This window comes from Lutra lutra, chromosome 7 (assembly GCF_902655055.1).
Source record: "Lutra lutra chromosome 7, mLutLut1.2, whole genome shotgun sequence".
NCBI classification, from domain to species: Eukaryota; Metazoa; Chordata; class Mammalia; order Carnivora; family Mustelidae; genus Lutra; species Lutra lutra.
In genome coordinates, this window is record NC_062284.1 from 28318224 (window position 1) to 28342118 (window position 23895).

The 23895-nt window shown below is 42.4% G+C and overlaps 1 protein-coding gene and 1 long non-coding RNA gene across 3 annotated transcripts in view; one reads left to right on the top strand and one right to left on the bottom strand.

Moving 5' to 3' along the window:
* ETFA (electron transfer flavoprotein subunit alpha) overlaps nt 1-6900 on the bottom strand; it is an 82968-nt gene extending 76068 nt beyond the window's left edge. For both annotated transcript variants that reach the window (XM_047737612.1, XM_047737613.1), the window contains exon 1: nt 6745-6900. In XM_047737612.1, coding sequence (XP_047593568.1) covers nt 6745-6783 — 39 coding nt within the window. In that variant the 5' untranslated portion in view covers nt 6784-6900. The remainder of the gene's footprint in view (nt 1-6744) is intronic.
* LOC125104796 (uncharacterized) overlaps nt 6877-23895 on the top strand; it is a 28442-nt gene continuing 11423 nt past the window's right edge. Inside the window, exons 1-2 of the long non-coding RNA XR_007128734.1 lie at nt 6877-7013; nt 10227-11017. This is a non-coding gene — a long non-coding RNA (uncharacterized LOC125104796). The remainder of the gene's footprint in view (nt 7014-10226; nt 11018-23895) is intronic.

Consider the following 23895-nt stretch of genomic DNA (forward strand, 5'->3'; position numbering starts at 1 on the left):
CAATCTCATTTGTCAATGATAGGGCATGGACTCTGAAAAATGCCATGTTCCTTCACACCAGTTTTACAGCTTCTGAATTGTGATTGTTATGCCTCCCCATGTGGCAATTAATACAAAAACAGGTACATTCAAATGCCCTTGAAAAGGGTTGCTTCACTCTCCACATAAAGTATATCTTTGGTATCTTAATTAGTCAACAAATCAATTTCAAATGCAAATGAATATAAAATAATACTCATAATTCAGATTGATTTCCCCACAAGAATGTTAACTAATTGCAAATGCCTACCTATTTTCTCTTAATGTGTTCTCTAGTTCTTTACTGTAGATGTAAAATGCCACCTTCATTAAACAGATGACATTGAAGAGCCCCCCAAAGATGAAAGACTTTGCTCAAGGGCACATATCAGGTCAATACTGGAAACAGAACTTGGAAACCAAATGCAAGTCATTTAACTTACATTCTAATAATTTAAGATATCTTTTCTTTAAAGATATAAATTACATTTATAAAATGTATCATCTTAATCATTTTTAAGTGTGTGGTTAGCTATGTACACATCGTTAACAGTTCAAGATAATCTTTTAATAGATTATAATCTATTATTAAAAATATATTTTATGGAATTGTATCTTCCTAAATAATCCATGGTTAGCTACAGAATAAATTTCCTAAAATTTCAAGAGTAGGGATTTTGGATAAGCTATTTGACTTTACAACATCACCGATGTATAAATGTTAGGGTTCAGAGCTGATGGCCAAGAAAGAGTTCTTGAGATGTCTTCAGTCCAAAAGGGTGATTTTAGTAAAGCACAGAGACAGGACCCATGGCAGAAAGAGCTATACTGGCGCTTCTGAGGCGCTAGCCATTGTTAGGGAAAGGTCATTTATTACTATCTAGTAAAACCTTCGTCATGAGACCCTTCAGATGTATATTAGTAGGCCATATTCTTAGAGGATGATTACAAACATGTATCTTGGTGGTAAAGATAAAGGAAGTTTCCAAAGGAATTTGTATGTGTAAAGAAGACTTACAGGATCCTGGAAGTCAGGATAATGTTAATCATACAGGCAGCTGAGTTCTTAGAGGAAGGTCACTCTACCTGTTTCAAGGAATTGTCGGTGGGCTGTAGGCAATAAGAAAATTAATTTTCTTCTTTTGGCTTTTTTTCCCACATCATCACAAGAAAACAGGAGCCAGAAGGGACTCCCACTATAGAAATATACAACAACTTGAGAGCATCAGAAAATTTAAGATCATGGGGCACCTGTGTGGCTCAGTCAGTTAACCAGCCAGCTTTTGATTTCAGCTCAGGTCATGATCTCAGGGTCCTGGGATTGAGCTCCATGTTGGTCTCTGCACTCAACAGCAAATCTGCTTGAGGATTCTCTCTCTCCCTCTCCCTGTGCCCCTACCCTACCCATACAAGCTCGGGGGCACATGTACTCTCTCTCATAAATAAATAAATATTTTCTAAAAAATGTTATATTAGTGGATTTTAACATACTAAATAAAGGATCCATAATAAATACATAAATAAGAAAATGTTCTTCCTTAAAATGGAATGCTAATAAATGTAGAAAGAATGATGGAATTAGGGACGCCTGGGTGGCTCAGTTGGTTAAGCAGCTGCCTTCAGCTTAGGTCATGATCCCGGCGTCCTGGGATCGAGTCCCACATCGGGCTCTTTGCTTGGCGGGGAGCCTGCTTCTCCCTCTGCCTCTGCCTGCCACTCTGTCTGCCTGTGCTCACTCTCGCTTCTCTCTCTATGACAAATAAATAAATAAAATCTTAAAAAAAAAAAAAAAAGAATGATGGAATTAGAAAAATTACCATTTTACACCGCAGTAATAATTTCTCTTAAGAACGATATATGTTAAGACTAGTGAGTGAACTATTCAACATAGTACTAGAAGTCCTAGCCTCAGCAATGAGAAAACAAAAGAAATTAAAAACATCCAAATCAGCAAAGAAATCAAACTCTCACTCTTTGCAGATGATATACTTTATGCGGAAAACCCCAAAGACTCCACTCCAAAACTGCTAGAACTCATACAGGAATTCAGTAAAGTGTCCAGATATAAAATCAATGCACAGATATCAGTTGCATTTCTATACACCAACAACAAGACAGAAGAAAGAAAAGTTAAGGAGTTGATCCCATTTACAATTACACCCAAAACCATAAGATACCTAGGAATAAACCTAACCAAAGAGGCAAAGAATCTGTACTCAGGAAACTATAAAGTACTCATGAGAGAAATTGAGGAAGACAGAAAGAAATGGAAAAACGTTCCATGCTCATGGATTGGAAGAACAAGTATTGTGAAAATGTCTATACTACCTAAAGCAATCTACACATTTAATGCAATCCCAATCCAAATACCATCAATTTTTTTCAAAGAAATGGAACAAATAATCCTAAAATTTATATGGAACCAGAAAAGACCCCGAATAGCCAGAGGAATGTTGAAAAAGAAGATCAAAGTTGGTGGCATCACAATTTTAGACTTCAAACTCTATTAAAAGCTGTAATCCTCAGGACAGTATGGTACTGGCACAAAAACAGACACATAGATCAATGGAACAGAATAGAGAGCCCAGAAATGGACCCTCAACTCTTTGGTCAACTAATCTTCGACAAAGCAGGAAAGAATGTCCAATGGAAAAAAGTCTCTTCAAAAATGGGTGTTGGGAAAACTGGACAGCCACATGCAGAAGAATGAAACTGGACCATTTCCTTACACCACACATAAAAATTGACTCAGAATAGATGAAAGACTTCAATGTGAGACAGATATCCATCAAAATCCTTGAGGAGAACACAGGCAACAACCTCTTCAATCTCAGCTGAGCAACTTCTTCCTAGAAACATTGCCAAAGGCAAGGGAAGCAAGGGGAAACCGAACTATTGGGACTTCATCAAGATCAAAAGCTTTTGCACAGCAAAGCAAACAGTTAACAAAACCAAAAGACAACTGAAAGAATGGGAGAAGGTATTAGCAAATGACATATCAGATAAAGGGCTAGTACCCAAAATCTATAAAGAACCTACCAAACTCAACACCCAAAGAACAAATAATCCAATCAAGAAATGGGCAGAAGACATGAACAGACATTTCTGCAAAGACATCCAGAAGGCCAAAAGACACATGAAAAAGTGCTCTACATCACTCGCTCGGCATCAGGGAAATACAAATCAAAACCACAATGAGATACCATCTCACACCAGTCAGAATGGCTAAAATTAACAAGTCAGGAAACGACAGACGTTGGCGAGGATGCAGAGAAAGGGGAACCCTCCTACACCGTTGGTGGGAATGCAAGCTGGTGCAGCCACTCTGGAAAACAGTATGGAGGTTCCTCAAAAAGTTGACAGTAGAGCTACCCTAAGACCCAGAGATTGCACTACTGGATATTTACCATAAAGATATAAATGTAGTGATCCGAAGGGGCATGTGCACCCAAATGTTTATAGTGGCAACGTCCACAACAGCCAAACTATGGAAAGAACCTAGATGTCCATCAACAGATGAATGGATAAAGAAGAAGTGGTATATATACACAATGGAATACTATGCAGCCATCAAAAGAAGCGAAATCTTGCAATTTGCAATGACGTGGATGGACCTAGAGGGTATTATGCTGAGCGAAATAAGTCAATCTGCGAAAGACAATTATCGTTTGATCTCCCTGATATGAGGAATTTGAGAGGCAGAGTGGGTGGGGGGGATTGGGGGAGTAGGGAAGGAAAAAATGAAACAAGATGGCATGGGGGGGGAGATAAATCACAAAACAAACAGGGTTGCTGAGGGGTGGGGGGTAGGGACAGGGTAGTTGGGTTACGGACAGTGGGGAGGGTATGTGCTATGGTGAGTGCTGTGAAATGTGTAAGCCTGATGACTCACAGACCTATATGCCTGGGGCAAATAATACATTATGTGTTAATTTTAAAAAAAAAGACTAGTGGTTGAAAGCCTGAGAGAAACAAATGATTTACATAATCTCAATATATCTCCCTCCAAATTAGTTTACAATCACAAAGGTAGAAGTAGTTACTTGTTAGTGGAAAAACCTGGTGAACAACACTTAAGCCAAGTAAAGTTACCACCACCAATAATGGGATAAATCAGTATTATGAGCCTCCTAACATGATGTGCTGAGAACACGTATCACTTCTGCAAAACTCCTGCCAAAATAACATGAGGAAACACTAGACAAACCTAAACTGGAAACAGTCAACAAAAAAAGGCCTGTACTCTTCAAAAATCTCAATGCCATCAAAGCTAAAGAAAGGCTGAGGGGCTTTTCCAACAAAGACTAAGTGAGACATGAAAACTAAATGCAAGGCATGATCCTGGACTACCCTAAACCAAACTGCTAGGAAAATTGCTATAAATGATATTAATGTGACAACTGGCAACATTTGAATGTCTGCAGATTTTATAACAGTATTGTGTCATTGTTAAAGTTCCTGACTTTGCCAATTTTACTGCGGAAATGAAAGGTGAACCTCCTTGTTCTCAGAAAATACACACCAACTTACTTAAGGGGCATGTCTGCAACACATTCTCAAATTGTTCAGAAAAATAACAAGGGGCACCTGGGTGGCTCAGTTGGTTGAGTGGCCAACTCCTGGTTTCAGCTGAGGTCATGATCTCAGCTCCACAAATCCAGCTTCACGCTTAGGCAGGATCCTGCCTGTGGATTCTCTCCCTCTCCCTTTGCCCCTCCCCCAGCACAAATGTGCACGTTTTCTCTCTCTCTCTTTCTCTCTCTCTCTTTCACACAAGCTATCTCTCTCAAATAAATAAATCTTTAAAAAAAAAAGGGAAAAAGATAAATAATAAGTATATATGAAAAGAGAGAAAGCAAATAAGCCAAACTGTTAATAGCTAGTAAAACTGAAAGGGTTTTGAGTTAGAGCTTTCCTGTAAGTTTGAAGTTATTTCAAAATTTGAAAAATTAAATATGTATGGGTATTTATGGATCTATTTTAGAAGTGTTCCCACCACTTCCTTATATTCTTGAAATTCAACTCTGAAACATTCTTATGACTTTAGAGCAACTACTCTACTTAGCTTGATTTCATATTTTCAAAATAAGTCAAGGTCAAACTTCTTGGCAAACCACAATAAAGATTAGGAAATACTGTGAATGTCTATCGGTAAATTGTGTTGACAAGAAATTACTTAAGCTAATCATTCCATTTTTTCCGTTAGATCTATAAAACATCCGAGTCCTAAATTGCCCCCAACTAAAATTATTTCATTTTTTTTTTAAGATTTTATTTATTTTAGAGAGAGAGAACACAGTGGGGGTGGAGGGCAGAGAGAGGAGAAGCAGACTCCCCGCTGAGCAGTGAGCCAGACATGAAGCTCAATCCCTGGACCCTAAGATCATGACCTGAGCCAAAGGTAGATGCTTAACCAACTGAGCCACCTAGGCGCCAAATTATTTCATTTATGCCAGACTCCTAACCTGTCCACAAAACTACCTTCTAATTACTGTGTAGCTATTTTTCTGCCAGTCTGACACTGATAGGTGAATTACCCCAAATCCATGACTTTAACTTGTTTATGTCTTTATCTTCTGAGGAAAAAAATCTCCTGGGAGAAAGAATGAACACTGCCTTGAAGGATGGAGATTTGAACTTCTCTTACAAGGAAGAGGGACACACGGGATTTTTTTTTTTTTTTTTAATGAAACAAGGAATACACAGAAAAAGAGCCTACAGACATCTAGGAATATTGTCAGCTATGTCTCAGAGAGAAAAATCTCTGTAGGATGGGAAAATATGCATGCATAAAACCACCTGCAGGAAAAGTACAAAACGTCAACAAGGTTTCTGACCCAGTTTAACAATCTTGTTTTTCAGTTAGCCTAATCGTAAACTGGAAAACTTACAGGATTCACCATATAAATTGTTATTTGACTTGTAATTGATCAACCTCCAAATACTACTGTCCCATAGCATAAAGACAAAGATATACTTTCTATCTGTATTTCCCACAAGAGAGAAATGTGGTAAACTCATGATTTGTCACTAAAGAAAGCATCAAAACCTTAACCACTATCAGCAGTTCCCTGGCTCTTTAGCCAACAATCTACTACTGCAGTATAAAAAGATGTCTGCCTTTCAAAACTGGCTAAAGCTGTCAAATTGGATGACTGACTTTACACTACAATCACCTATACTCAGCACTGCCCCAAAAGCCAGGGAGCAGAGCAAGTTTCCACAAAACCTCCCCTTCCAGCCTCCATCCCCCAGATTTTGAGTGGATACCAGCAGCCACGACGCGCCCAGAGAAAAGGTTTTAGAATTCGAGTTTTAAACTCTTTCCCAACTTTCCCAGAGGGCATCCCAGCAGCGACATTTTCCTCCCTCCATTAGTGACTCCCGGGGATGTGGCAGCCTGCTCCCAGCCAACGTAGAGAACCTGGAGGCCTGGGGGAGAGCAGAGTAAACCCGGAGCACGGAGTGGGGGTGGGAAGCAGAAGCGCAGCCTCTAATTGAGGTCACTCTGACCTCGGACTTGGCCCCCGCCCCCAACGCAGGCGACCCGGAAGGAGTCCACAGCAGGCCCCAGAACCCTGAGCCCGAGCTACAGACCGGGCTGGGCCTGCCTGCGGTAAGGTCGGTCAGGTCCGTGGGAGACAGTGACCTTCGCCAAGACTCTCACGGGGACGGCACACTGAGGCTGGCCCGTCACCGGGCTCGGCCCACCCCTCTGGGACTCACCGCCCGCCGGAGCTGCCCTGGAGCCGCAGCTCGGAACATGGTCTTCGCTTCCGTCCGCCTCGCAGCAACGTCAGTCTTCCAGCAACCCGCAGCCGAGCGCAGCTGGGCAGCCTCTGCGAGTCACTATAACGCTCGCGAGACGCGCGAACGAGAGCGGGAACGCCTCAGGCAAAGAGCACGAGTTCACGGTTTCTGTCTGCCCATTGGGCAGTCGCGCAGCCAATGGGGACGGCGGAAAGTTAGGGACCAGACTTGGAAGTAAGGCAAAGGTGAGACGTTCCTCTGAGAGGCCGCGGGTGAAGTGCGGCGGCAGAATGCCTGGTGGAGCTGGTGAATTGCAGGTTACGGTGGCCCAAAAGGCCTCTCCGCCGCACAGTGGGCACCGTGGTTACCGAGAACTTTCCCCCTGGGATGCTGACGTCACTTTCCTGGCTTCCCAGCCCTCGCACTCCTATATCTTTTGCTCCCTTATTTGTTCACACATATCAGCGCTACACTTGTAACATGCTGAACACATTTTCCAGGTCAGGGGATTATAATAAAAGGATGCATGAGATGCTGACCTCACCAGACTCTGAAGGAAACAATCGTTCCTTCATGGAAAGAGGGATTTGCCAAACTGTTGCTATTTGAGTTAGGGTCTAGGAAGAAAATAACCGTGTGGGCAAAATCCCATAAGGGGAAGGTTCAAGGACAGGGATATGACTGTGTGTCGCCTGCAAAAAGAGGCAAAATGGCTGGAATAACAGATTGGGCAAGGCCTTGAAAGTGGGTGACTTGGGGCCCACCCTGACCCTGTCCTCTCCCCACTCTGTCACTGGGCACCCCACCCACATCCTGGCTTCAGGGCCTTTGGCTGCCAAATCTCTCCTGACCTTTAGATCCACGTATATATGGGCATCTCTTCAGGAAGTCCTGCAACATCTCAAACCCATGCAATCGACTGCATTCCCTTCTCCATTTAATTCTCCTGTATTCCCTTTTTTCAGGAATGCTTTCCACCTCCACCCATCTGCTTAAGCCAGAAACCTAGGGGACCATCCTTGACTCCTTTCTCCCCTTCATTCCCTTATCCTACCAGTCACTAAGTTCTAGCAATTCCACTCTCAAACAGTTCCCAAATCATCTAAGATTCTCTTCTACCCCGCTCTGTGTTTGGATTGTTCTAGTTCCCTTCTTTCTGTTCACCCAGCTTTTAGTTTTCACCCTCCAATCCACCTCCCACTGCAACCAAAGGGCTCTTTCAAAAGAGTAGATTGGTGATGTTACTCCCTTGTTGAACACACTTCAGTGCCCCTACCATAGGCTTTTAAGATAAAATGCAAACCCCTTAACATGACATATAAGCCCTATGTGAGCTAATCCTTTCCTTTCTCTTGAGCCTTGTCTTCCCCCCACCCTCATCCCCCATGGCCATACACACCTTCCTTCATATCTTCCAATGCCCTACCCACTTTGCCTTCCCACTCTCTTCTTCCTCATTCTACCTTTACTCCTTCAACTGTTTAATAACTACTCATTTTAGAAATTTTGGCTTGGACATTCCTCCCCCCACTAACTCTGAATGAAATACCTCTCTCATGTGCCCGTATTTTCACCTGTACTTTCCCTATATTGACAATTGTCATATAGGTTGTAATGACCTGGTTACTTCTTTGTCTCACCCATCCGACTGTAAGGCCTACAAAGGCAGAGGGTATGTCCTACCTCTAACACAACACCTTCCACAGTGCCTGGCTCATAGTAGGCATTTGATCAGTATTTGTTAAATGAATCAACAAACCAACAAACCAAAAAAGGACTTGTTAAAAAAGTCTGAACTTTACCATAAAATTTTTAGGCAGGGGAGTGATATATTTGGAAATGGTCTCAATTCCCAATTTATCAACCACCTATCTTTACACCATTTTTCCATCCTAACTAATAAATCCCACTGGCTTTACCTTCAAAAGATCTCTAGAAATCAATAACTTCTACCAACACCTCTTTATTCCTCTACCACTACCACCTTCCCTATCTTATCTCACACAGATGACTACAGGAGCCCCCTATCTGTTCTGTGTATCCCCTGGCCTCCTGCAGTCTCTTCCCTAAACAGCAAACTGAATATCCCCTCTGCTCAAACCCCTCTTCTGTTACTGTGCCCCAGACACAGGCCTTGCTGCTCTTGAACTCACCAAGTGGCTCCCATCTCAGGGCTTTACACTTTGGTTGTTCCCTTTGCCTGAAATGCATTTTCCTGGGGATCCACATGGCTCTTTTTATCACTTCATTCAGATTGCTGCTCAAAAGCCACATTTTCAGAAAGGCCAACCTTGACAGCTTGGGCTAAAATAGCACCCTTCCCTCTAATTTGATTTTTCTGCTTGGCATTTCTCACCACCTAATAGGATACACATTTTTGTTCATTTGTGTATTGCTGATCTACTTGCATGGGAATGTAGGTTCTCTGGAGCAAGAACTTTGAGTCAACAAACATTCTTAGGACCCTGTGCTTAACTTTTGCTTTTTCCTCTTTCCTCTTTCCCATGTCTAGTCCACCTTTAACACTCCACTCAGGGGACATTTCTTCTGTAGGGTCTTCCCTGATCTTCCAGGATAAATGAATCCTTCCCTCTTCATCCTCCTGGTTCTGTGAACAATGAAGTGAGAACTCAGCTTGAACATCTACGTGCAACCACATAGATGATGTCTGTACCCATGAGGAGACTGGAGCTTTTGGACACACACCCCCCCAGTGAATCATCTGTGGAAGGGACAATTTAGTATTCCACTTACCCCTGCATTTGCCTCCCAGTCTGGTCCCTAGATCAACTCATCTGAGTCCTGTGGAAGTGGAAGGAAGAGGGAAGAGTCAGTAAAAACTGAAAGGGATATTTAACTAAAAACCATGTCAAAAATAGGTACACAAACTAACCTCCTCCCATTCCTCCCCATCCATGACAAAGCAAAAGCGGGGAGAACATTCCCCAGCCTCACCCCCATGAGACAGCTTTGTCACCTCCCAGGCTGTGTGAATCAGCAGCATCTGTACTCTTAAGGCATAATACCCATGGAGTAGAGTGTTTCCTAGCAGAGCAGGGCCAGAGCAGAGGAGAAGGCTGAAAACTGCCAAAGTCTGTGATAACAGACAAGACCTGTTCCTGAGCACACATGAGACACCCCCTAAGGATTTTGTTGGGGGCGGGAGGGGCAGAGGAGTTTTATATTTACATGGAGGTCAGGTACTACCAAAATGTGAACACTATATTGGAAGATTTTCTGTATACATATTTGGGTGTCTGTTCTTCCCACTCAGTTATAAGATACTTTGATAGTGAGACCCACGGTTTTTACTACTTGGTTCATGTTTGTGGATGTTTAGTGAGCGGAAAAGGAAGAGATGGGTGGGGGAAAGGGAGGGTGGATTTGTCAGTCAACCATGGAAGGCTTACTCCAGTCTATTTTGGAAAACGTGTCATCATCTTCTTTCCTCTCCACAGGCCAGCTTCAGGAGCACTCCTCCAGGTTCCTGGTGGGAACTTAGAAGAGGAGGGTTAGTGGGACAAACTACAGACCCAGCTACTGCACCTGTCCGGGGGCCACAACTCGTACTCATTGTCTCCCTACTTGTTTTCAATCCTAAATTCCCCTTACCTTCAAGTAGCAGCTTCTCTGGTCTTGGTGGCTTACCTGAGGATCTGAGCCCCTGACCGCCACAAATTCTCAGGGGCTTGGGGCTGCTATACTTGTCCATTTATTGTCAAAATTGAGCAAGAGAGTACTGAGAAGTGCCCAAGTAGATCACTCTTGGCCAAGATGATGACTCTTTTTGCCTGCTGGTCCCCGCAGACAAAGTGCTCAGGGAGAAGCTGTAGCTTAGAGTTCAATAGGACTCCTGCTGTGTCCTCTTGTGGAAGATTCCCCCTCTGGGGACAAATACTTCTAACCCTGCCAAGCCCAGAGTTGTGAGATTTGGAAGCCCAAATTCTACAAGTGCCCCCTGAGAGTGATGGTAGTAGGTCTCCCCTGCTTCTACCCAGTGGTTACTGGGTCCATGTATTCTTCTGACTGGAGGCACAACACCATATAAAGGTCTTTGATGCAAGATGTACTTGGCATCCTGGAAGATGAACCCCATCTTCATAAAGTGTTGCCTCCAAGCTGACACATCACGTGGGCCTTCAGGAGGCCATTCTGATGCCCTATCAGGCCAGCACCTTCTGGGTGGTCCAGTCTATGAAGAGATGAGTGAATCCGATGATCATGGACTCCTTCCTGAACCTCCGCTTTGGTGAGTGGGGTCCCTGATCTTACATGATGTTATGTGAGATCTTGTGCTGGTGAATGAAATATTCTAAATGCCCCCTGTGTAGTGGTACTGGATAGGATCTTGTGGGCAGGAAAGGCAAACAGTACCCAGAATATATCAATTCCTGTCAGGGTGAATCACGGCTCCTCCAGGATGGAAGGGGTTCAGTGTAGTCAACTTGCCACTACAAGGCCAACTGGTCTCCTGAAGGACGGTTTTTATACTGGGGACACATTCAGTAGCAACCAGAGCTAACCGTAGTCCTTGTAAGTGGGAGCCCATGCTATTAGGCTCCTAGCTTCAATATCTCCCACTGTGGCTACTTCATCCAAGTGTCCTTAGTGCCAGCATTGGGTGGCTGATGAGGGAGATTGGCTAAGTTCACCTGACCAAGTGAATTTTGCCTTTCTTAGTTACTTAATGCCTCTTCTATGGTGGATGCTTTCTGGTGGGTGTTAACATATGATCTTCACACTCTAGGGCACCTGCTGGCTCAGTCAGTAGAGCATGTGACTCTTGATCTTGGTCATGAGTTTGAGCCCCACGTTGGATGTGGAGACTATTTAAACAAAGATCTCTATACCTTGTAGCAACTCCCATACATCTTATCCATCCTTGTGCCTCTATCCCAAATCACCTGTCCCTAATCTTCCCAAATTTCTTCTTCCAGGCCCTTACCAGCCATACGGCCCTTTCACCATTGCTCCTGAGGTCATATATATTCTAACCTTGGGACATTTCTCTGTCCACAAAGTGGATGCCCAGGCAGACCTCCTGAAGTTCTGCCCACTGACCTCTTCTTTCACCCTGTTTCTCAAGGTCACCCCTAGGGGGTTGTATCATAACTGACGTCCATGCTCAGTCACATGCTGAGGCAACTCTCCACAAGCCAAATACAGGCTTTGTCCTCCTCTTGCAGCTGGCAAGGAAGCCTACATAGAGCCATCAGTGTGAGCTGAGGAGGTGCTTGTCTAATGGTGGCATGATGACCTGGTGTCTGGGCTGCCTCCTCAGGCCAAACTTGTCATCTGATCCCACTTGTGTTCAATCCCAGATGCACCCTTTCCATCAGAGGATGGATTGCTGCTCCGGCCTGATGTTATGTCTTGGTGGGTTTGATAGAGCCTGCCTCATGATGGGTAGTTCTGACATGTTGTCACTTGGTATCTTATGATCAGGCCCAGTGGTACACAAGCAGTTTTTTTCAAAAGGCACATAAATCTCTCCCACAGATGGCACAGTTTTGCTCCAGCACCCCAACATTGTGATTCCCAGCAAAACTTGCCATAAACTAGACACAGCATCTTTTTCTACCACTGAAAATACTGATACCATCTATACCATCCATAGAAGCATAAAGGGACAGCTTGCACAGCAGCCTGAAACTATGCTATAAGCTTTTTCTGCCTTGAGCTCCACTGAAAGGCCACTGGTGGCCTTTTGTGTCTCCTGGTTTATGGCCCAGAGCAATATTCCTGGTGTGAAATATACTGTGTCCAGAATCCAATGAGAGCTCCCAGGTGTTATGCTTCCTTCTTCATGGTAGGAGGCAGTAATTTCTCTTTTTCTTTGGATGGAATATGTGGCATGCCCTTGACACTGGACGCTTCATGATATGACAGCCCCTGAACTTTATACAATTTATGGCCCACCTTCTGGAGTATATGTGTCACACCAAGGCCTCTAACGGATTAGCCACATTTTGTCCATCAGGCTGAATTAGTATGATGTCATCAATGAAATAGATTCAGTATGATGTTCTGGGGGATATTCAAATGCTCCTGATCTCTGCAGCCCACATTGTGACAGGCTGAAAGTTAACATAGCTTTGGAGGAAGACCGCAAATGTACCTACATATACTGTTTTATCTTTCACGTGAATGCATACTGTTTCTGGGCCACTCTTCTCATAGGGATTCAAAAAGAACCCCCCAAAAAAATCTTAAAAAAAAAAACCCATTCATCAAATCAATGTCTGTAGGAAGTATACTTGGGGCTGTGTTAATTTTTCCAACAAAGAGAGGAAATCTGGTGCGGGGGCTGCATAGGGCTACTCCTTGTGTGAGTGTGTGGTAGTTTACTGCTATCCTCTAGGTTTCATCTGATTTTCACAGGGGCAATACTGGTGAATTCAACAGAAAAAGGATAGGGAACTGTTAGATCCTTGAAGGTTGCGTTGCTGTAGGAGGCCCTCTATCTTTTATACCACTGCCTGTTTATAACTCCTTGTCTTTATTTTTTTAAGATTTTATTTATTTATTTGACACACAGAGAGAGAGAGAGATTGAGAACAGCGGAGGGAGAGGGAGAAGCAGACTCCCTGCTGAGCAGGGAGCCCAATGCAGAACTCGATCCCAGGACCCTGAGATCATGACCCCAGCCGAAGGCAGATGTTTAATCGACCCAGGCACCTCTGCTCTTCATCTTTAAAATAATTTCTTCTGTAAGGCCTCAAGGAAGCATAATAATTGCCCCACAATCCCATCGGGCTGTTTCCTTACCTCCATGTTTCCCACGTGCCTCGTCCATTCCCCTCTGGATGCATACCATCCCAGTTCACCACCGGAGAAAGTCTTCACACCTGGACCACCACTTTCTGCTAAGAGTTATCTGTGTTCCAGGTCCCTTCAGTGCAGGGGGTCCTAAAGTGCGAGGCTAGCAAAGATGGCTCCCAAATCCCATCTCATCCCCTGCTTTCTCAGAACACGTCTGCACTCCAACATTCTTGCTCCCTTCTCTTGGACAAGCAGAAGGGTGCTGTCAGGATCCACACCTGTGTAAGGTGAGATAGAAGCAGAATTGGGCAGAAGGAGAGCATGGGCTGATATGCCAGCCTGAAGAGTAATCCAAGGGAATATGAATTCTTCTGTTATTGAATTAGAGGACAGTGCATTGTGTTTAATATGCAATAACACAATAACATGATAGCCATGCTAAAAAAAAAAATACAATGTATATTGACTAACCACCCAACACAACATTCTTGATTCATAATAGAACAACCATCAGAAAAACTAGAAAATTTAAAAGGGAAAATATCATCTACGTGAAATATTTAAAACAGACTATCTCATTACATCAGAATTTCTTCAAAACGGTGGAGAAGACAATTGAGCTGCAACCGAAGTTACTGAGTAGTTGGTTTGTTAGCCGAACAAGGAGGGCCATTTACTGATGGGGAATTACTTAAATTGGGCCTGACTGCAGCAGCTGACAAAATATGTCCAGAGAAAATGAGCTCTTTTGCTACTGTGAGATTTGAGGGCAGAAGAGAACATGACGAAGCAAGTCAGTAATCAATTGAGAGCCAAAGCAGATTATTTCCAGTAGCTTTCCTTGGCTTTTGATGAGTTAACATTGAAATTGTTCTCAAATGTTTATAACGGCTTGATTTAGCACAGCCCCAAACTGGAAATAATCTAAACATCTATTCACTGGCAAATCATGGAACAAATTGTGATCTGGTATATTCAGTTGTGCCGTGGACTGAGTTCTGTTCCCCAGAACTCATATGTTGAAGATTTAACCCCCAATTTGATATTTGAAGATGGCGCCTTTGGTAGTTGTGTGTGAAGGAGGCTCTGAGGCAGAGCTCTCATGATGGGATTAATGTGTCCCTCCCCACTGCCCCACATGATGACCCACCCAGAGAGAAGTTGGCAGTCTGCAAGCCTGGAAGAAAGCCCTTGTGAGAAGCTGACCATGCTGACACCCTGATCTCAGACTTCTAGAACTCCAAGAAAACATCTCTCTCCCTTGTTTAGGTCACCCAGTCTATGGTATTTTGTTAGGGCTTCCCAAAAAATGACAAAGTATGGTCTATTGCATTCTCTGTAAAGCAGTGAAAAACTGACACATGGAACTATGAGGATCCACCTGAAAAGCACTATACTAAGTGAAATAAGCCAGACACAAAAGACATATGATTCTATTTCTATGACAGTCCGTAAAAGGCAAAACTAAAGGAAGAGAAAACAGGCGAGTGGTTTCTAGGAGCTAGGCCTGGCAAATGGGCACGAGAGAACATTCTAGGAAGATTAAAAGGTTCAATAACATGACTGCAGTATATGCAATGACTGTATACATTTACCAAAACTTAAAAAAAAACCTGTGCATTTGAAATCGGTGAATTTTACTTTTGTAAATTTCACCTCAGTAAAGTTGCTTAAAACACATGCACACACAAACATGCACAGCAGGTCACTAGCTTGAAAGCTCTGCTTCTGTAATTTACAATCAGGATGTTGGTAGAAACATAACCGAAACATTTCATTTTAAAATCTGACCCACAGTCCTCCCTTCAATCCACCTGCAAATCCTCTTGGCTTTAGCTTTGTGCTTCTACTCTGGTCCAAGCCACATTTTCTCTGTCTGGGACTTTTGCAGCAACCTCCCAACCAGTCTCCGAGCCTCTGCTCTTGCCTTCACAGGCTCTCCTCAGAATCAATAGAAATGCTCTTAAAATATAAACCACATTATATAACCCCCATCACATTGAGGAAGAAAAATCCAAAGATCTTGCTGTGGCTTCAAATCTTTCCTTGATCTGGCCCATGCTTGGCTCTGATTTATCTCATTCCCTCCACTTTGGGTACTCTTTCTACTCCGCCTCCAACACAGAAGCACACTCCTGCCTTGAGGCCTTTGTACTTGCTGTTCCCTCTGTCTGGAATGCTTTTCCGCCAGAGCTTCTGCAGAATTTGCTCCCACTCTTCATTCAGGTCTCAGCTTAAATATAACCTCCGAGAAGAGGCTTTCTTCAGTCACAGCTATGTAGCCCCTTCTCCATTTTCTCCTTCTCCTAACTATGTTTTATTTTTCAGGGCAAGGACTTTGCTCCATTCATTACTGGATCCCTTGTGCCTGGAATAGTATCTGGCACATGTACATACCCAGTGCCTATTCTTTCTGGATAAACAAATGAGTAGACGGATAAACAGATGAGCTTTTTGCTATGAAGCCTTTTTAGACCTCCCAGCCTGCACCTTTCTCTTCCTTTCCCTCATCCCTCTGGCTTTGGTTGTCTTTGTGTCTTTGTTTGTTTTTTTAACAACAGGTTTATTGAGATATAATTCATGTGCCGTATAATTTACCCATTTAATTCTTACAGATAAATTATTTTTTGTGAACTCTGAGTTGTACAACCTTCACCACAGTCAATTTTAAAATATTTTGATCACCTCAAAAAGAAACTTGAGGGGCGCCTGGGTGGCTCAGTGGGTTAAAACTTCTGCCTTCAGGTCATAATCAGGTCATGATCCCAGGGTCCTGGGATCAAGCCCCTTAAGGGGCTCCCTGCTCAGCAGGGAGCCTGCTTCCTCCTCTCTCTCTGCCTGCCTCTCTGCCTACTTATGATCTCTGTCAAATAAATAAACAAAATCTTTAAAAAAAAAAGAAAAGAAAAGAAAAGAAAAGAAAAGAAAAGAAAAGAAAAGAAAAGAAAAGAAACCTCGAACTCCGGCTGTCACACCCCTATCACCCCATCCCCCAAACCCTAAACAGCCACTCATCTACCTTCTGTCTATGGATTTGCCTATTATGAACATTTTTTGCAAATGGAGTCATATAATTTGTGCTCTTTTGTGACAAGCTTCTTTCACTTAGGATAATTTTTTCAAGGTTCATCCACATTGTAGCATGTGTCCATATTTTATTCTTTGTAATGACTGAATAATATTCTATTATATGGGTAAACTGCATTTTATTTATCCATTCATCAGTTGGTGGACATTTGGGTTTTTTTCCACTTTTTGGTCTCTTATGTATAATGCTGCTATAAACATTTGTGTGCAAGTTTTCATCTGGATATGTTTTCATTTCTCTAGGATTAGAATTGGCAACTTTATGCCTAACCATTTAAGGAACTGTCAAACTGTTTTCCAGTGTGGCTACACTATGTTACATTTCCACCAGCAACCTGTGAGTGCTCTGATCCCCACAACTCTTCAATTGTATTCATTGATCTATATGTGGCTTTGCTGTCTTGCCACAATACAAACATTTCGCTGTATTTCTGGGACCAGTTTGAACCTTAGGTTGTTATTGACCTTGTTATTGGTTAATGTTTAATATATGTGACACTCACTACCTCAACTGAACTGTAAACTCTTTTAGGAAAGAGTCTATGTTTTGTACATATTCCCTTCATCCCATGGTGAAGTGCCAGACATGCAGCCATTAACTCTTTGTTAATTATATGAAAGAATCACAACAGGGGCGCCTGGGTGGCTCAGTGGGTTAAAGCCTCTGCCTTCAGCTCAGGTCATGATCCCAGGGTCCTGGGATCGAGCCCCGCATCGCATCGGGCTCTCTGCTCAGCAGGGAGCCTGCTTCCTCCTCTCTCTCTGCCTGCCTCTCTGCCTACTTGTGATCTCTGTCTGTCAAGTAAATAAATAAAATCTTTAAAAAAAAAAATCACAACAGAAGTTGGCAACAACTAGGAAGGAAAGAAGGTAGGAAGGGAGGGAGGGAGGGAGGGAGGGAAGGAGCAGGAATTCAGAGCTACAGGGGAAGTTAAAACATAACCATTTGAATTTTAAATGTTATAACAAAAGGTCAAACATCAAAAATCTCATTCTTCCCCTTCTTCTTGAAAAAGCAACTCATTATGAGGTTTTCCACATACAAAAGAATGAAGCTGGACCCCTTCCCTATACCATACACAAGAATTAACTCAAACTATAGACCAAAACATAAGAGCTAAAACTATAAAATTCTTAGGATAAAACATGAGTAAATTACCTTGACCTTAGTTTAGGTAAAGCCATCTTAGATATGACACCAAAAGCATGAGCAACAAAAGAAAACATTGATAAATTAGACTTTATCGATATTTAAAGCTTTTGTACTTCATGGGACACCATCAAGAAAGTGAAAAGACATCTCACAGAATGGGAAAAATATTGGTGAATTATATATCTGATAAGGAATTGTATCCAGCATATATAAAGCACTCTTCCAACCCAATAATGAAAAAGAACCCATTTTCTTTAAATGAGCAAAGAATCTGAATAGACTTTTTCCCCAAAGAATATATATACAAATGTCTTCTTCATGTGCCAATAAGCACACAAAAAGACACTTGACATCATAAGTCATCAGGGAGACGTAAATCAAAACCACAATGAGATAGCTTCACATGCACTAGAACAGCTATCCTCAGGCAGACCATCACAGGTGTTGAGGAGGATGTGGAGAAAGTGGAATCCTGTGCAGCTGGTTGGCTAATCAATCTAGACGCTCCCCAAAATGTTAGACATAGAGTTCCCTCGGGGGCCAGCAATTCTGCTCTGAGGTGTGTGCCCAAGAGAAATGAAAATGTGTGCTCCCACAAGACTTGTACATAAATGTTCATAGCGGCATTATTCATAATAGCCAAAAAGTGAAGACGCAAATGTCCATCGACTGACGAATGGATAAACAAAATGTGATATGTCCACACAACAGACTCTTGTTTAGTAATGAGGAAGGATGAAGTGCTGATGCATGCGACTACACAGATGAACTTGGAGAAGATCATGCCAAGGAAAAGAAGCCAGTCACAAAACAGCACAGAGTATGTGCTTCTATTCATGAAATGTCCAGAACAGGCAAATCTGAGAGATAGAAAGTAGAAGAGTGGTTGCCTATGGCTGAGGAGGGAATGAGTAATTGGGAGTGACTGCTAATGGGTATGTACTTTTGGTGGGGGGTAATGAAAATGTCAAAATTGTGGTGATGGTCGTGCAACTCTGTGAATATACTAAAACCCAACAAACTGTACACTTTAAGTATCTAAATTGCATAGGATATAGATACACGCACAACATAGATACACACACACATCACGCATGAGGATGAGCGATGTTGTGGTAAGTTCTCTCATTTATTTTCTGTTTTAACAAATCCTTTGAAAAAGGCTGTAATTTAATCATTGGTAATTACAAAGGTCTCATACATATCTCACATACTAACTTAGACCCACCAGTGTTTCAGGACTCCAGGAGTGAATACTGCAGCTTTACACCTTAATCTGATCTACTTAAAACCCCTCAGTTCTCTCTGTCATCAATATGGCTCAAGTTTGGTGCTTCCCAGAGCCACCCCAGAATTTCTGTACAGGAGTATTTTAGGGGCAACAGTCTGGTTGGAAGAAAAAGAGGTCCAAGGAAGTGTCTTAAAGCTGTGTTTGCCTAGTAGATCCACTTTTCCCCTTACCATTTGGAGGCTGATGGAGATTGGATCCCAGAGAACTGCTTCTGTAAAGCTTCAATGAGGGCCACATAGAAATGGGCCTATATTCATATTTTCAAGGTTCATCCACATTCTCAACAAGCTATTGTTTTGCTATGACACTCGCTGACTTTCTAAATATAGCACATGAAAATGGTCCTACATTTTAGCAGTGTCTGCCAACAGGACTTATTTCTTTGTGCTAAAAATACCTACGGATGATTTTAACTGTGCCATTTTCAGATTCTCCTTTCAACTCTTCTCTTCCTTCCAATGTGTTGTCATTTCTGTATTTGGAAATCATGACCATGAAACCTCAAACATTTATGGGTTATGCAAACAGCTTCCCTTGGTATATTTTTAATAGTCACTGCTCTTATTATTACCAGATGCCAAAATCCCAAATGATAAGAGAGAGACAGACTTTAAAGGTTAATATTTTTTGGGTAAGAGAAATGTGGTATGTTTGTTCTCTGAGAGATAACAGGTGTCTGACCTGAGTTTGTATCCAAGGTGTCTTAGACAGGTTCCTTGATTTCGCTGACCTCTGTATCTTCACTGGTCAGAAAGTGTTGTTAATGCCTTCCTCATAGGGTTTTGGTGAGAAATGGGTGGGATTTCATGTTGTACTAGTTATCCACTGCTGTGTAACAAATTACAAATTACCCTTCACATATAGCATCTTGAAACAACATGTATTATCTAACAGTTTCTGAGATTTGGAGGATCATAGAATAGCTCAGCTGGGTGGTTCTGGCTCAAACTTCCTCACAAGGCTACATTCAAGCTATTGACCAGAGCTGCAGTTTCTGAAGACTTATATGGGACTGGGGAATCTCTTCCAAGACCACCTGTGTAGCTGTTGGCAGGAGGCTTCAGTTCCTTACCACAGGGACCTATCTATGTGGCTTTTCCCAAAGGCAGAGATCAGAGAGATGGATAAAGATAGATACCTGAGCACCTGGGTGGCTCAGTAGGTTAAGCATCTGCCTTCATTTCAGGTCATCATATTGGGATCTTGGGATCAAGCCCTATTTGAGCTCTCTGCTCAATGGGCTTCTCCTTCTCCCTCTGCCTGTCATTCTGCCTGTTTGTTCTCTCTTTCTCTCTCTCTCTCTCTCTATCTCAAGTAAATAAATATAATCTTAAAAAAAAGAAAAAAGGACAGATAGGAAGATGTAAGCTCTAGTCTTTTATTACCTAATCATGGTAGTGACCTATCATCATGACTGCCATATCCCCCCAGTGACAGTCACCGACCCTAATAGAGTGTGAGAGAGAACTACACTAGGGTGAAAATAACAGGAGGCAGGGATCATTGGGGGCCATCTTGAAAGCTGTCTACCACCTCCACCTAAGCAGAGACATCTGGACACCACTACTTCACTAACGATTTATTGAGCAGTTATATGCAGGCTCTATTCTGAGCCTAGAGGTATAAAATAGACATAGTCCTCACCCTCAAGGGCTTCCATCCTAGAAGCTCCCCATAAGTGCTTAAGAAATAGGTTTTCTCTTAATGAGAAGGAAACCAAAGTACTTTATAAAAAGAGACCTTGGGGCGCCTGGGTGGCTCAGTGGGTTAAAGCCTCTGCCTTTGGCTCAGGTCATGATCTCAGGGTCCTGGGATCCAGCCCCGCATTGGGCTCTCTGCTCAGCGGGGAGCCTGCTTCCTCCTCTCTCTCTCTCTCTCTCTCTCTCTCTGCCTGCCTCTCTGCCTACTTGTGATTTCTATCTGTCAAATAAATAAATAAAATCTTAAAAAAAAAAAAAAGAAAAAGAGACCTTGCCAATCAGAAGTATAGCCACAATCCAACTAATTCCCACTTGGGAAAGTTGGGAAACCCGCCCCAGACGTGACAATTACAAGATGGAAGACTCTGCACTTTTCAGTTTAGAGGCTGCAAATTTAGAGTAAGAATCCCAGCTGAAGGGAGTCTAAGTGGCTCAGTCAGCTGGGGTCTGACTCTTGATTTCAGCTCAGGTCATGATCTCAGGGTCGTGAGATCGAGCCTGTGTTGGACTCCACATCTAGAGTGGAGTCTGCTTGGGATTCTCTCTCTCCCTTGCCTCTGCCCCTCCCCCTGCTTGCTCTTCCCCCACCTCAATAAATAAAGAATCCTAGCTGAAGTAATGACGTCCATTATAATCATCCATGAGAAAAAGGTGTAATAAGCAAACTGTTTTTATCTACCATTGTGGAAAAGTGATTATTTTCCAAAACTATTCTTTCAGACATTGGCAGCATCTCTAGGCCCACTAATAAACGAGCTTCTAAAGTCATGGCATTCTTAGCTCCATGTGAAAGCAGCCAAGGTGGGACCTCTGTTTGGCCATGACTCATCTACTATCAATTTTGTTTATGTTTAATATAATGTGTATATACAGACATGTATAGATTATATAAGAAGGTAACTTTGAGTTTAACATCATCTAAAATGCATTCTGACTGCTTCCAGTTTGTCCCAATTAGTGGATTTTTACTCTCCCGATGCTCTACTTGTGCTAAAATATTCAGATTTCAGGCTCTTAGAGGAGGCATGTATGATTCATGGGATTAATGGCAAAGGAATTTGCCTACATTATCAAATTAGCCTTGCATTTTGCTTGCCTTCATAATGCTGAAGTGAAGCTTTAGCTTTATACATAAATATTGAAGTCTTATTCTGAGCTTAATAAAACATGCATATCTTTCCAATATACCCATAGATAGAAATGAATACTGAAACGTTTGTTGGTGCAAAGAGCCTGCAGGTGCCCAAGAGATACCATTGGAAGTCACACTGGATGACTGTCCTTCCCTGTAATGCCCTCAGCCAGACTTTCAGGGCACCTGAAGACTCTGTGGTTCAGAAGCTCTTTGCTGAGCTTGCTGTCCCCACCAGTCCTGTAGAAAATTCAGGAGAGGAGACTGATCCCACAGATTCAATGAAAGACACTTGTCCCTTAGTCTCCTCCTCCTCCATAGAGAAAGGGTAGGGATTATGTGTGTGTTATTCACAGATGTATTCTCAGTGGTTAGAAAAGGGATTTCAAGTTATCTTCATTAGGATCCCTGAGAATTAAATCATCACTTGGCCCCCAGAACTCTCCATACTCACCTCACACACATGAAACGGTAATGAGAGCTTTGGGGCCAAGCAGAGGGGCCAGATCTTCCACAGTGTCCACATTGCTGCCTCCCTGCTTTGCTGGTGACCCTTTTCATTCCTAAGGCCCTACCTCGGTTGCCCCCAATATTCAGCCCAAGATGAAGTTTTTAGCATTTTTTGGCCAAATGAGAAAAATAAAAATGATGCAATGAATTTTTCACAAAACTCAATGAAAAGGAATATTTATTCTGAAATGAATCTTTTCTTTTTTCTATGTTAATATGTTTCCTTTTATATGAAGTGATGATGCTAGATAGTAACTTTTTAAAAAATGTCTCACTTGGCAGGGGTGCCTGGGTGACTGGGTCAGTTGAGCATCTGCCTTCAACTCAGGTCATGATCCCAGGGTCTTGGGATGGAGTCCGCATCGGGTTCCCTGCTCAATGGAGAGCCTGCTTCTCCCTCTTTCTTTCTGCTCCCCCTGCTTGTGCTCTCTCAGTTTATCTGTCAAATAAACAAATGAAATTTTAAAAAATTTAAAAATTAAAAAATGTCTCACTTGGCAACACAGAACAGTGGCAGTCCCATTTCTTATCCCTATTGGTTTTTTTTTCTTAGACCTTGAATTCCAAATCTGAGAACCATTGTCATACAAGACCTATTCAGTCCCCAGCTCATTTTTCAGGACTTCCTGATTATTCATGGCTTACTTTTCCTTTCTTTATTTTTTTTAAAGATATTATTTGTTTATTTGACAGACAGAGATCACAAGTAGGCAGAGAGGCAGGCAAAGGGCGGGGGGGGGGGGGGGGGGGGGAAGCAAGCTCCCCGCTGAGCAGACAGCCCAATGCAGGGCTTGGATCCCAGGACCCTGAGATCATGACCTGAGCGGAAGGCAGAGGATTAATCCACTGAGCCACCCAGGAGCCCCACTTTTCCTTTCTTTAAAAAAACAAAGTTTGGGTATTTCCCCCCCTAAAGTCATAAGTATATAGTGTAGAACAGTTAGTAAATTTAAAAACTCACAAAGAAGGAAATAGACATCCTCTATAAACCTACTTCTTAGAGAAAATAAATTTATGTAACAATCTGAAAGATGACTTTCTGTTCTATTTGCTGAGTTTGTCATTTAACTCCTTAACAAAAATGGAATTATTTTGCATAAGTTGTTTGGTAAGGTCATGATACCCTATCCTCCCCCACCTGCTCCACAATCAAGTGCTGTCTTAGCACAACAGGTACATGAATGAGAATTTAATCCTCCCAACAACCCGATGAGATGGGTACTGTTATTATCCTCTTTGTAACTGAGGCTCAGAGAGGTTATGGTACACACCCATTTTGCAGAGCCCCTAAATGCTAGAGCCTGGATTCTGACCATGGTTGCCTGGCACTGGAGCTCAAACTGTAAAACATTGTGAATCAGTTCACTTCCATTATGTGGATTTACCACAATTTATTTATTTTTTTTACCAAAATTTATTTAACCAGCCTTTTACTTTTGTTCATTTTTATCCCCTCCTCTTTTTTTTCCATTTTTGGTTTTATAAATAAGGC